The following is a 12740-nucleotide window of genomic DNA, read 5'->3' as shown; positions in this document are numbered from 1 at the left end:
AATACAAGCGCAGCCGTTTAAAGCTCATTTGTGGTGAATGATGTCAGAATTTACCGGTATTTTGGAATGGATGTGTGAATGCTCTTTGCCGGAAAAATTCCGTAACGTCCTCGCCTGTGTGGACAGCGCTTTTTTGTATATACCGGTAAAGTCGTTCCGTAAATTTTCCGGATATTTACTGGTATCACTGTGTGAAAGGGGCTATAGAGATCTGCATGGAATTTTTAGTCTCGCTCCCGCCATGTTTTATTCTGCACCCGACCACTCCCGCTGTATATTCAGCCTTTGTTCACCCACTACCCGACCCGGATAGATCAATCTCACGTTAAATTGGGTACTACCAAAAGAGAGAGATAATGGATAAGTGTAGGTTGTCCAAGGATTGTAGGCTAATTGTCAGTTTTGTTTGCCTCTTTGTGATGAAACATGAGTGCTGCCTTAAGCCTGGTTTATACATCTGCGCCAAGTGACCGGCGTAACTCACGGGGCATGCAGTGCGTGTCTGCATTAACATTTCCGAAACGCTAGTTGGCAGTGAGAGGTTCGTGTCCCTCTGTGTCGAGTATCTTAGCTGGTAATTTGTTTTTTCTGAACGCTTCCTGAATGTACAAGTGGCTCAAACTCGCTCATTTTGAGGCAGGAACCGGCGGATGTGAAACAACTTACACTCTGAAGTAAACACAAAACAAAATTTTCAGGAGTTCCTTCACGGGACTCCACACTTGTAAACAATCACTCCATTGGACTCGCGCCGCTCGCACGGCTCTCGGTCGCCGCCTAGACTCATCAGCGCTACCAAGCCGACCAATCACAGAGCTTGCGCTACGGCGTAGGGCTGTGCGTCGACGCGTAGGCTGCGCCGTAGCCTACACGTGCGCTTGACGCAGAAGTACAAATCAGCCTTTAAACAGTGACGTGCGGTGAGGTATGTTGCTGGTGAGGCACAGATTATTTTAAAGTCAGATTTACAAACATATCCACTCAATATGTTTGCCAACTACCGATCGTGTTTTATATACAGTTGAAACCAGAAGTTTACATACACTCTAAAAAAAGGAACATAACCTTTTTTCTTTTTAAAAATAGCTGATGGTAAATCATACTAAACGCTTACTTTTTTTGCTCCGTTAGGATTACCTAATGATTTACGTTTGCTAAATGCCAGAATAATGAGTTTTTTTTTTGAGAGAGAGAATTTTTTTTATATTAATTTCTAGACAGTCAAAAGTTTACATACATTTCCTTGGTATTTTTTTGCTTTGTTTTTAAACTGTACAACTTTGGTCAAATGTTTTGGGTATCCTTCCACAACCTTCTCACAATAGTTTGAAGGAATTTGGGCCCGTTCCTCCTGACAGAATTGGTGTAACTGAGTCCGATGTGTTGGCTGTCTTGCTCGCACAAGCTTTTTCAACTCTGCCCACAAATTCTCTCTAGGATTGAGATCGGGGTTTTGTGATGGCCACTCCTAAACATTCACTCTGTTGTCCTTAAAGCACATTTGAACTAATTTGTCAGTATGCTTAGGGTCATGGTCTGTTTGGGAGACCCAATTGTGGCCAAGTTTTAATTTCCTGGCTGATGTCTTGAGATGTTGTTTCAGTATTTTACATAATGTTCTTTCTTCATGATGCCATCTATGCTCTGAAGTAGACCAGTCCTTCCTGCAGCAAAATAGCCCCACAACATGATGCTGCCGTCCCCATACTTCACAGTTGGGATGGTGTTTCTAGGCTTCTTAGGCCCCGTTTACACTAGTGCGTTTTAGTTTGAAAAAGCATAAGTTTTGCTACGGTTACGCCATCCGTCCACACTAGGCCGGAGTTCTCGAGCGCCGAAAACAGAGCTTTTTGAAAACGCTGGAGAGGCCGTTTTCATTCTAAAACGCTGCTGCTCCGTCTCAGTGTGGATGGGGAAAGACGGAGACATCTGAAAACGGAGGCGGGGCTGCAAACGTTCGCCTATCTGATTGGGGCTTTTCCTCAATATTAAGTAGCCCACACAGAGTTCAGTCTCGCATCCTCTTCTTGTAAGTTAAGACTTCGCAAGTTTGATCAAGGCTGCAGTCTCCCCCTTCTCAGTTTGATATGGAAAACATACCGAGGACACGGGTAAATCTTCAAAGGGAACAGTGTACTTTATAACTTCATTCACATCACCTTGGCTACGTTGTTTCACTTTCTCAACAATAAAATGTAAACATGATTTAAGGAACTGCCTATTTTCTTTTTAACATTAGCAACTTAACAGACAGCAGAAATGTTGAGGCGCCGTGCTGAATATATGAGTGTCATCTTCACTGTGTGGATATTTATAACAAAACGGAGCCTATAACAACTGCCTCCTTTCAATTTCAGTGAAAATACGAAACGCACCCTCTCTTTTGCTGAATATCAGTTTTAATAATCGATAATTATAAAAGTATAACATACAATAAGTTTATACATTGTAGAAAATAAAGGCAAGCGATCAGTCAATGTACCTGGATTAATCATTAACTTATCTTTGCGCTTAACCAAAACATTTTACCCATGAACAAGTAACTTAATAGATTCCAATGATCAAAGTCAGGGAATTGGCCTATGTCGTTAGATAAAGACAACAACATGAATGAAATATCACGTTTAGCAAATATAGTGAGATTAGATCCAGCGGGAGATGCTTGATGAGCAGTCCGACAAGCAGAGCTCTCATCTGGGTAGAAATGCTGGAGCGCTTGCCCGAGAGTGTCTGTGGTCACGTGATGTGCGTTTTCAGCGTTTTGGTGTGGACGGAGAGCAGTTCAGAAACGCTGGGTAAAACGCGAGTGTGGACGCGGATCGTTTTCATTCTACAACGCCGTTTTAAAACTAAAACGCACTAGTGTAAACAGGGCCTTAGTTCCATCAGACCACAGGACATGTCTCCAAAAATTGTTCTTTTTCCCAGAGTAATTTAGCAAATTGTAATCTGGCTTTTTTTGTTGATTCTGGCTTGTTGATTTTCCCATGCTGTCACACAAGTAAGCATGTTTAAGGTTTTCCTTAAGTACTATTCTACAGTTGTGCCTCCAATTAACTCAAATGTTGTCAATTAGCCAATCAGAAATTTCCAAAACCTTGACATCATCATCTAAGCTTTTTCAGAGGCATTATAATCTTATTGTATGTAAACTTGACTTTCAAGAAACTTTGCTCATTTTTCAACATGACCTAAATTCAACAAAATATCAACGTCTTTATTGGACGTCAAACTAATATTGTCATTACACACTGGCTAGACATTGAATTTTGGTCATCTGTCGTCTTGACCTACATCTAACCGAATATTAACGTCATATGATGTTGTGTGCCTGCTGGGATGTCATGCTAAATAATTCAAGTAAATCACTGAATCAGTCCTTCTGCTGTCTTAATTTGTTTCAAAAACACAGATTTCGGTACAATTTAAAATTACATCTTTGGATATCTTTTCTGCTGGAGGTACTGTTGTCCTAAAAAACAAAACAAAAAAATCTTACATATACCTTAGGAACGGTATTGCAGAAAACTTTGGCGGTTTTAAAACCTTGACTTTTCCAAACCACTGTATACCTTAAAAAATAGTTATCGTCCCATGTCTATTGTGAATTAGTGACAGTTAAGGAGATATCCACTTCAGATTTGTGTGAACTGACATTTGTTTGCTTTTTTTTTGTATGTATTGATAGCTGGTGTCATCAGACGGCTCCCACTCAGATGGATGTTCAGTAGCAGAGAGTCAGTCTGAGCGGCCGCCATCTCACGAGAGAAGCCAAGGCATTGGAGATTCCAGACCCCCATCCTTCCAGTACGCTTCTTCACCGTGTTTCACAAATGATCAAACTCTGTCACACGCTGGCATTTCAACTCAGAACATGTTCCATACTTTCAGTCATTCTGGTTCTTTTTAATATTTAACATTTTCTCTCACACAGTCCAAAGGCTGCAGGCAGCCGGCATGGTGTGGATGATGAGACGGAGACCGATTCGGTTGTGTCACACAGGAGAGACAGAGACAGGGACAGATCGCGGAGGAAACACTCACATGAGCACTCTGGTATACCTCATTGTTCTTGTTTTTCCACTACAAACCAACTTTCATCAGCAGAACGGTCATATCCAGTGCTTGACACTAACATTTATAATGCGGGTAGATTTCAGGCATGGCGGGTTAGAAAGCCATGCACACTAACCGTTGTAGGTTAGACTACAGTTGAGTACACCATGATGTTTTTATAAAATTTGCTTTAAGGTGTGATAGGACTAAAAAGACCTAAACAAATATTTTGTCAATTCTTATGAGTAGCTTCTTGGACCCGGAAACAGTATTTCATACGTCACGACTTAACAAGTGAATAACGTGTCATTGGTGCTGAACTTTTTCCACAGTGTGAGGCATTTAACTGATCATATTAATAACATAGTGTCACTTATGTTATTAATATGATCAGTTAAATGCCTTAAAATGTACTTTTAGTCAGTGATTCTCAGCCTGTGGGAGAGAGCTTAAAATAAACTCTCAATATTATACCATCATTTTTGGATTTTATTATTAATATGCTATATTAAAAGGATCAAAGTAATGCACTTTCTTCTGTTCTTTGATTGATTACTTCAAACTCGGCTCAAAAACAGCCTCATGATTGTGTCTGCAACTAGTACACGCAAGTCGTTTCATTCACAAACTGCCTTAAGTCCCTATTTAATATATCCGCATAGTTGTCCAAATTAAGGTCTTGTGAGTGTTTTATAACAGACACACGCATATACAGGAGAATCTACCGAGGCTCAGTGGTGTTTCTGCTATAGAATGTAAAATAAACTTGCATATGAGTCTGGCGGAGCTGCTCACTGTTTCTGTCAGCAACCTCCCAAAAATATCCAGCTAAAACCGCCATCAGATCGATGCGTTTCAACAGATTTAGGGTGTTTCACTGTACTTTACATTTGTCTGTATATTTCTGAATAGTAAATATTTAATAGTAGATATTCAGTCAGACCAGTTTAAAGCAGAAGCAATCTCCTTGTTGACCTGTGGTTTTCATTGAATCCGTGTATGTTTAAAAAAAAAAAATAAATAAAAAAAAAAAAAAAAAAAATATATATATATATATATATATATATATATATATATGTGTGTGTGTGTGTGTGTGTGTGTGTGTATATATATATATATATATATATATATATATATATATATATATATATATATATATATATATATATATGTATATATATGTATATATATATATATATATGTATATATATATATGTATGTATGTATGTATGTGTGTGTATGTGTATATATATATGTATGTATGTATGTATGTATGTGTGTGTATGTGTATATATATATATATATATATATATATATATATATATATATATATATATATATATTACATTTGTTGTGCCTTCCATTGTTTTCTATTATCAGTATTTTATAAAAAACTTATAATTTTATTTAAATTTAAATATATGCAAAACTATATATGTATATAGGCCCCCAAAGTGAAAAAAGTGAAGTGAAACCCCTGCTTTAAGTCATATTAAACATTTATTTATTTTTTTATTTCACAGAAAGACAAAGTCAGTTGCAGCGAAGTTGTCAGAAAATGCTTTACCAGAACAAGAAACTAAATCAGAAAATAATAACCTATAAAACAAGAGCTGTACATATAAAATATAGTTGTATTTAATTTAATAATAAGCATACATTTTTGACATTGGAAAATTCTGTTTTGTTATGATGCGTTCACCCCAGACGCAGATTAAGCATCAAGTTTGAGTGATTTATGTTTGAATAGACGCGAATCGACATCTTGCCTAAGTTGGAAGCACCGCTAAAAGCCTCCACCATCCAGGTATAGTTTCTGGAGGAGTTTATGAACCCACAGAGCTGGGTGCACCTCTGAATGGATCTAGTGGTCTCTTGAAAGAGGTGCTTAACGTACGCAGTTTTTCAGCCCTCCTAAAGCACAAAAAGCACTGATAATTTAATCTTTTGCAGGGATGTCAAACTTATTTCCTGGAAGGCCGCAGCTCTGCACAGTTTTGTTCCAACCCCAAATAAACAGTCCTTCAGGCTTGTTTGAAACCTACAGGTAAGTGTTGTAGCAGGGTTGAAACTAAACTGTGCAGCGCTGCGGTCCTCCAGGAATTGATTTTGACATCCCAGGTCTATTGTTTAGTGAATTTGACGTACGAATGTAAGCTCAATGTTCAAACGTGTGAATATCCTTATTTATTTGTGCATGCCGCGTCTGGTGTGAACACAGCATCAGTGTTGTTAATGCAGTTTGGTGGAACTGATGTTACATTTTTATTATAATTATTATTATTACAATTAGGTTTTTCACAGTTTATATCTATAATTAACAGTTTTAAGGATGGTCATTAGTTGTGTTGCATAGTAGTTGTTTTTTTGCAAATTCTCTGTACTTTTAATTTGGTACTAAAATTAATTCCGTCTTAAAAAGTCTTAGGGTGCTTTCACATCTGTAGTTCGCTTCATTTGGTCCGGACCAAGCGCAATAAATGATACATTGTTGCATCTTCTGCCGTCTTTGGGTCGTTTTCACACCACACTGCTGGCTTTGGTCCCAACCAGTTGAAACGAACCAAAATGCAGTCATCTGACAAAATCCACATCTCTCATTGGCCAGATGTTGTTAAACATATGTCCTAAACTGCTTATTGATTGGTCAGAATTCACGTGCGGGAAAATGCCAGTGAACTCCGGCAGGTAAACAAAACCTTTTACTCTGGAGGGACGACTGCGCTGGCTGATTGTATCCCTGCTTTAGACAAACTATACATTACGAAAATAAAGCACGGCCGCGGCTGGAAAACGGTGTTTAATGCATCGCTCGTCACTTCAGGAGAAGCCGTGAATTAATTTAGCTAAACTGCAACATGGTCATCTTGTGGAAATATTACCACAAATTATGTTTTCCCCTCTCTCTCTCTCTCTCTCTCTCTCTCTCTGTTGGTAAAGCGCTGTCAACAAATATTTTCCTCCATATCCTATAATGCACAGCGCATCGGCCTACGGCAGCTGAATTAGTCCAAAACGCGCAGTACTTTTTGCGGTTGTACCTGTTTTAGTACGGATTATATTCTCACCACAAACGAACCGCTCCAGGGTTCGTTTGAAAGGCTACCGAGACCACCTCTTCAAGCAGGTCTCGCTACGCTTATTTGGTCTGCTTTTGGTGCGCACTCGAGTACGATTGCTGCATTCTCACCTGCCCAAACGAAAAGGGGAAACGAATTCTAGTGCGATTCAATCGAACTAAATAAGGCAGGTGTGAAAGCACCCTTAAATATAACTCTTAGAAACCTGCAAACACCCTGTAATGAGTTATCTAGTCTGCAGCACTACAGTATTTACTGCTGTTGTTAATGATGATACACACGCCTGCACCACTTGTATTGTATTCATTATGACTTCTAGATACACCGGGTATATACAGTAGTCGATGATTGAAGTACATTAAAAACAATTGATCAAAATTGTCCTAAGACCGGAATGGCGGTCATTGAATAGTTTAAGGACAACTTTGGCGAAAGATTTTGATCCACTTCAAATGTTGACTGCTGTAAAACTATATTTCCCCAACAACAAAATTGTGGCTTGGGAAAATTCTAGTATTACAAGCCACAGTGGCTAGTGAGCAAAAATGCTTGTCAACCCTTGTCATTTAACAATGTGAATAACTATCCCATTGATATCAATGAAATCGATGTTTGGCGCTGCAGGAGGAAAGCAGAATGGCTACTCGCGGGGAGGCAGAGGCATGGATCTGGGAGGCTATGACATCTGTGACAGCCGTTCCTCCCTCATGAGCAGTGAACTGGAATCGAGCAGCTGTTTTGACTCGGATGACGGCTCCACCAGCCGGTGAGACTCACAGCATTTGTTCAATCTTAAACCAATGCACTCAATATGATTACAATCACAGAAAGCCTCGGTGGCTATGGCTTTTCAGACCTCACACTTGCAAATGTTGGACAATCATAAATCTAGTTTGTAGACACTTGGGTAAATTGTTTTAAAAAGTTGTAGATTAGAATTATTGATGGAGTTTAAAACTCATGCACACCGGGACGATCATGGCCAATGTTTATTGCCTGGTTACTAAACAAAGGGGTATTAATATGAGTGTGCACACTGATGCTCAAAAGGCAGAAAAAACAACTCAAACTCATCTTTTTGGTTTGACCCAACACGTTAAAAACTGGATGACAATCAGATTGTCGCTTTTGTCCTAAGAGCACAGGAATTGCAGATCAAACAGGATTCATTTCACCTAATTTTCTTTAATGGTTTGTAACTTTTTCCCACAAACAGAAGTGTAAAGTGTTACATGATAAAAACACAAAGAAAAAGCATTAGGGTGATGACTTTTATGCAACAAGGGAGTGTCGGAAGCCTGAAGCTGCGCAGTGCCATCTTGTGTACCAGTGTATTGATTTAGCATGTTCATTCGGCTCATCGCCAGTGAAACTTGCTTGGACAGGAAAGTCAAAATAGGTGTTGAAAATGCTGTCAACATGGGGGGAGCGATAAACGTCCCAGTGTGCATGAGGCTTTAGAAACAATAACTGATTTATACATGTTTTGTTAGAATCTATTTTGTGGTAATAAATGTATTTTTTTGCTAGGAGGCTCTGTTATGCTCTTTACACTTTCAGGTTTCCTACATTTGGGAGATTTAAGTCGCTGTTTAAACATAAACAATTACAAATAGCAAAGTCTAACTGATCTGTTTAGCTTTGTTTTTGAACTCCTTTAACCCTTAAAGACCTAGAGGTATTTTGTGGGCACCTAATGGGCCTATATTATTATTTATTTAAAAGCAGTTTTATTGTTATTTTAGCAGTCAGCCTCAAGTGTCATATATTAATTTAAACAGGAGAACCCGAAGCTTCAATCTGTATCATTTAAAGGTCCAGTCTAAAACTTTTTTGGTCCAAAAACATATGAACAGACAGAAAATATTCCAGAATTTTAAGAAAAACGTTTTTTTAAAAAAATGGCATTTTCTAGTTATTACAAACAAAACCTCATGAAGTTTGTTTTTTTTTTCTTTAGAAATACACGCTATCATGGTTTTATACTTCTAAAATAAATTTTGTCTACATACACCTCTCCCTGAGCAAGTTATAGCAATTTATTTCAATGTCATTCTAAGGCATTTTTCAGTGGGAAAAAAACTAGTGCATTTATTTACTGACAATGTATTTGCCCAAAAGTTCTGGGAATGAACTAAACATGTGAACATAACACTGAAGCAAGTTTGACTTTTTTTCCAAATAATATATTTTCAGTTACCATAAACAACAACACTTATAATGAACAAATAAAAAATAAGAAATTAATAAATAATGCTTTAAAGTCCAAATAAACATGGTGCAAATCCTCAGTAAAAAATTTGATATAAATATTTACTATACTATAAATAGTTGCATAACTAAACTAGATTCAATATGGACCATCCTTAGGTTTTATGTGCCAGAATGGATATGGCTGCTGTCTCTCAACTTTAGCGTTGCAGACAAACAGCCGCGCCGTCAATTGCGTCCTTTGAAAACAGCAAGACCAGCACTTTGTCTTTGCTGTGTCACTGTTTACCCTTTCGAAAGGGTACCAAACAGTAGAAAGGGTACCAAAAGGTGGAGCTACACGTGCAGCTGAACGCTGATTGGTTACAGAGATACGTCACGAGCTCGTGGAGCTACACAGAACGTAAACAAAGGAACCGCCATGTTTTTTTAAATACAAAGCCGAGACATGACATGAAATACTATATGCATATAATAACCAGCCATGGATGACCCGGGCTCAAACAAACTTTGTCGCCGTCTCGATGAGAAATCTGCCGTGTCCTGTTGTTGTTTTACGATGTTGTTTTAGATGTTACCATCTAAAAGTGCGTGCGGTATTCGCTTTCTTCCGGGAGCTTGCGATTGCTTCTATATTTGATGTAACAAAATTCTTGAGCTGATGATAATAACGTGAGTGTGATGATTGAAATGTCTCCGTCATCTGATCCAATCAGAAAAAAAGGAAGCGCGAAGTGAAGCGGGAGTGAAACGCGGGAAAAAAAAAGAGAAGCCGTCAAAACACAAGAGCAAAAGTGTTTTAGCAACCTAAATCATGAACAAACTGCCATGTTTATATTCGTCTTTTGGATTATTATGAACTGGGGGTGACAAAATTACTCTCTAACAGAGCTTACATGTGATGGTGAAGATTACAAACACAGATGAGAGGTTTGCACTGACTGTGGGCTATATTGCATGTTTTTGAACTCAAATAAGTACTAAATGTTTGCTGTGTGTAGTTTTCTGCAATTAATCATATATCGGAGACTGTAAGGGGGGTGTATGTGTTCATATATGTTGCATTTATGTATTTATTTTATATAATTACAAACGTTACGTCATTGATCTGCAGTTATAATCAAATCATGTTCATAGAAAAGTTAGTAATAAACATTTATAAACAAGTATTTATGTGTATAAAGCCTCTGTTTTGTGAGAAGTGCTTCTCATATGATATGTAAGCGACCCGTACAGCTTTACTGTAGACATTTATTCGAGCGAGCATGACATCGACTTAAACTTCGTCATACACCACGCCCACCAAAAGGGTACCCTTTGTGGTGGAAACGCAAGCCTTATAAAGGTGACCCAAACCGACCCGAACCATACTGTACTGTACCAGTCAGTGGAAACGAGGCATAAGGTGACAGTTGACCGTTGGGCTTTGTCGGTCAGTGTTGGTCCAGCTAGTTGGTTTGGTGTGTTTGTAATACGTTCCCTCTCATTGGGTTAATGTCAGAGCTTGTTGACATTGTTCACATGACCTCATCACATGTTGAGTGCAAGTGTGATGTAGTGAAGTGATGTTGCAAGTAAACTATTCAAGGCACGTTTTTCAAATATTTGCAAACGTTTCAGTCAGCGTTCCTTCATTTGGTGTGTCCACCGGCATCCCTTAACCCAGGGGTGTCAAACTCAATTCCTGGAGGGCCGAAGCCCTGCACAGTTTAGTTCCAACCCTGCTCCAACACACTTACCTGTAGGTTTCAAACAAGCCTGAAGGACTCAATTAGTTTGATCAGGTGTGTTTAATTAGGGTTGGAACTAAACTGTGCAGAGCTGCGGCCATTTTGGAACTGAGTTTGACACCTGTGCCCTAACCCATCGTTCGTTAACTCTGTTAGCAAAACAAGTAAATACTGTATATTATCAATGCATAAATACTAAATGAAGTACATTAAATGCATAAGAACATAACGTCAGAGAAGAACTGCATATAGAGGGGATAAAAAAAAAATAACAAATTTATTAATTTATGATAAAATAAAACAAATTAATTCGTAAAAAAAAAAATCTTCTAATAAAATGGGGAAAGTTACAGGTTGCGGCACTAGGTGTAATAGGCAGGGCTTTGATATAGTCCAGGAAGGCATCCCAAGTCTTCTAAAAGGATTTGAGTTAGCCGGAGAGTAAGCATCTTAGCTTTTCAAGTCTGATACAGTAAAAAATTTCCTCTATCCACATGTCATGTAGGATGGGAGTTTCTGGTGTTTAAAGACAGGCAACACACATTTTTCATTCTTATTTTCGCTTTTACACTGATTCTGGGAACATTTGAGGCTTGCATTGCATCTTGTAAGAGCTTTAACAGGACCACTTTAATAAATATTAATAAAAAAATAAAAATATCACTCACTTTTTTATTAACTGACTATTGATTGGTTTCCTTTAAGATTTTTTTAATAAAACCAAAGAGATTTCTGTCCCTTCATTGAAAGCCCATTCCAGTAAAACTTTCAGGAAAATCAGAAATGCTTGATGTTCATATTGTGAGCATAAACTATTAAGACATGAAACTCCAAAACAATGAAACTAACAGAAATACTAGCATATCATCATTAATACTAAAATGACAGAACAAAACATGTTTAAAATTAAATGAAAGTTTAATCGAACAATATCTTCATTTGTTTTTCAATGAGTGCAAATCATAAGATTGAGTAAAACATTTGTGTGTTTGTAAGCTAACCATTTAAGTGTTTTTAAGTTCTGTTCAAGGTAATTAGTATTTTCTGTGGCTTCTATTAAATGAGAAGCTAATCATATGGTGTTTATTCAGTTTCAGCAGTGTTACAGAGCAAAGTGGCTCATCCAAACTAATGACAAAAAAACCCCGGCGGCGGAGGCGCAAGACCAGAGCCCAGCAAATGGAAAGGGTGAGAGACACGACAGAGCTCTTAAATCACAAACAATATATATAAATATACTGCCTTTAAACTGATTTTTCTGCATCTCTTTTTAGTCTTCATCATTCAGTAGCATCACTGACTCCACTATGTCCCTGAATATCATCACTGTCACTTTAAATATGGGTGAGTCTGCAGTATACGTTTGTTGTGTGTTGAGTTCAGAATGCAGAAAATTCCTGAGCTTTTTTGGATTGAAATGATCTGCTTTGTAATTTGTAAAATATTAAGGGTACGGAAAGTATTCAGACCCCTTTAAATACTTCACTCTGTTATATTGCAGCCATTTGCTAAAATCATTTGTTCATTTTTTTCTCATTAATACACACACAGCACCCCATATTGAAGAAAATAGAGAATTGTTGACATTTTTGCAGATTTATTAAAAAAAGAAGAACTGAAATATCACATGGTCTTCAGTATTTAGACCTTTTGCTCTGTATTT

General features: G+C 37.9%; 1 protein-coding gene across 1 annotated transcript in view; it reads left to right on the top strand.

Moving 5' to 3' along the window:
* dvl3a (dishevelled segment polarity protein 3a) overlaps positions 1–12740 on the top strand; it is a 42076-nt gene that overhangs the window by 10927 nt on the left and 18409 nt on the right. Inside the window, exons 3-7 of the mRNA NM_131757.2 lie at positions 3689–3807; positions 3935–4056; positions 7761–7902; positions 12169–12265; positions 12352–12421. Of these exons, the coding sequence (NP_571832.2) occupies positions 3689–3807; positions 3935–4056; positions 7761–7902; positions 12169–12265; positions 12352–12421 (550 nt within the window). The remainder of the gene's footprint in view (positions 1–3688; positions 3808–3934; positions 4057–7760; positions 7903–12168; positions 12266–12351; positions 12422–12740) is intronic.

Source organism: Danio rerio, chromosome 2 (genome assembly GCF_049306965.1).
Source record: "Danio rerio strain Tuebingen ecotype United States chromosome 2, GRCz12tu, whole genome shotgun sequence".
Classification (NCBI taxonomy): Eukaryota; Metazoa; Chordata; class Actinopteri; order Cypriniformes; family Danionidae; genus Danio; species Danio rerio.
The sequence above is the reverse complement of the archived record's forward strand: the minus strand, read 5'-3'. Positions and strand labels throughout refer to the sequence as shown.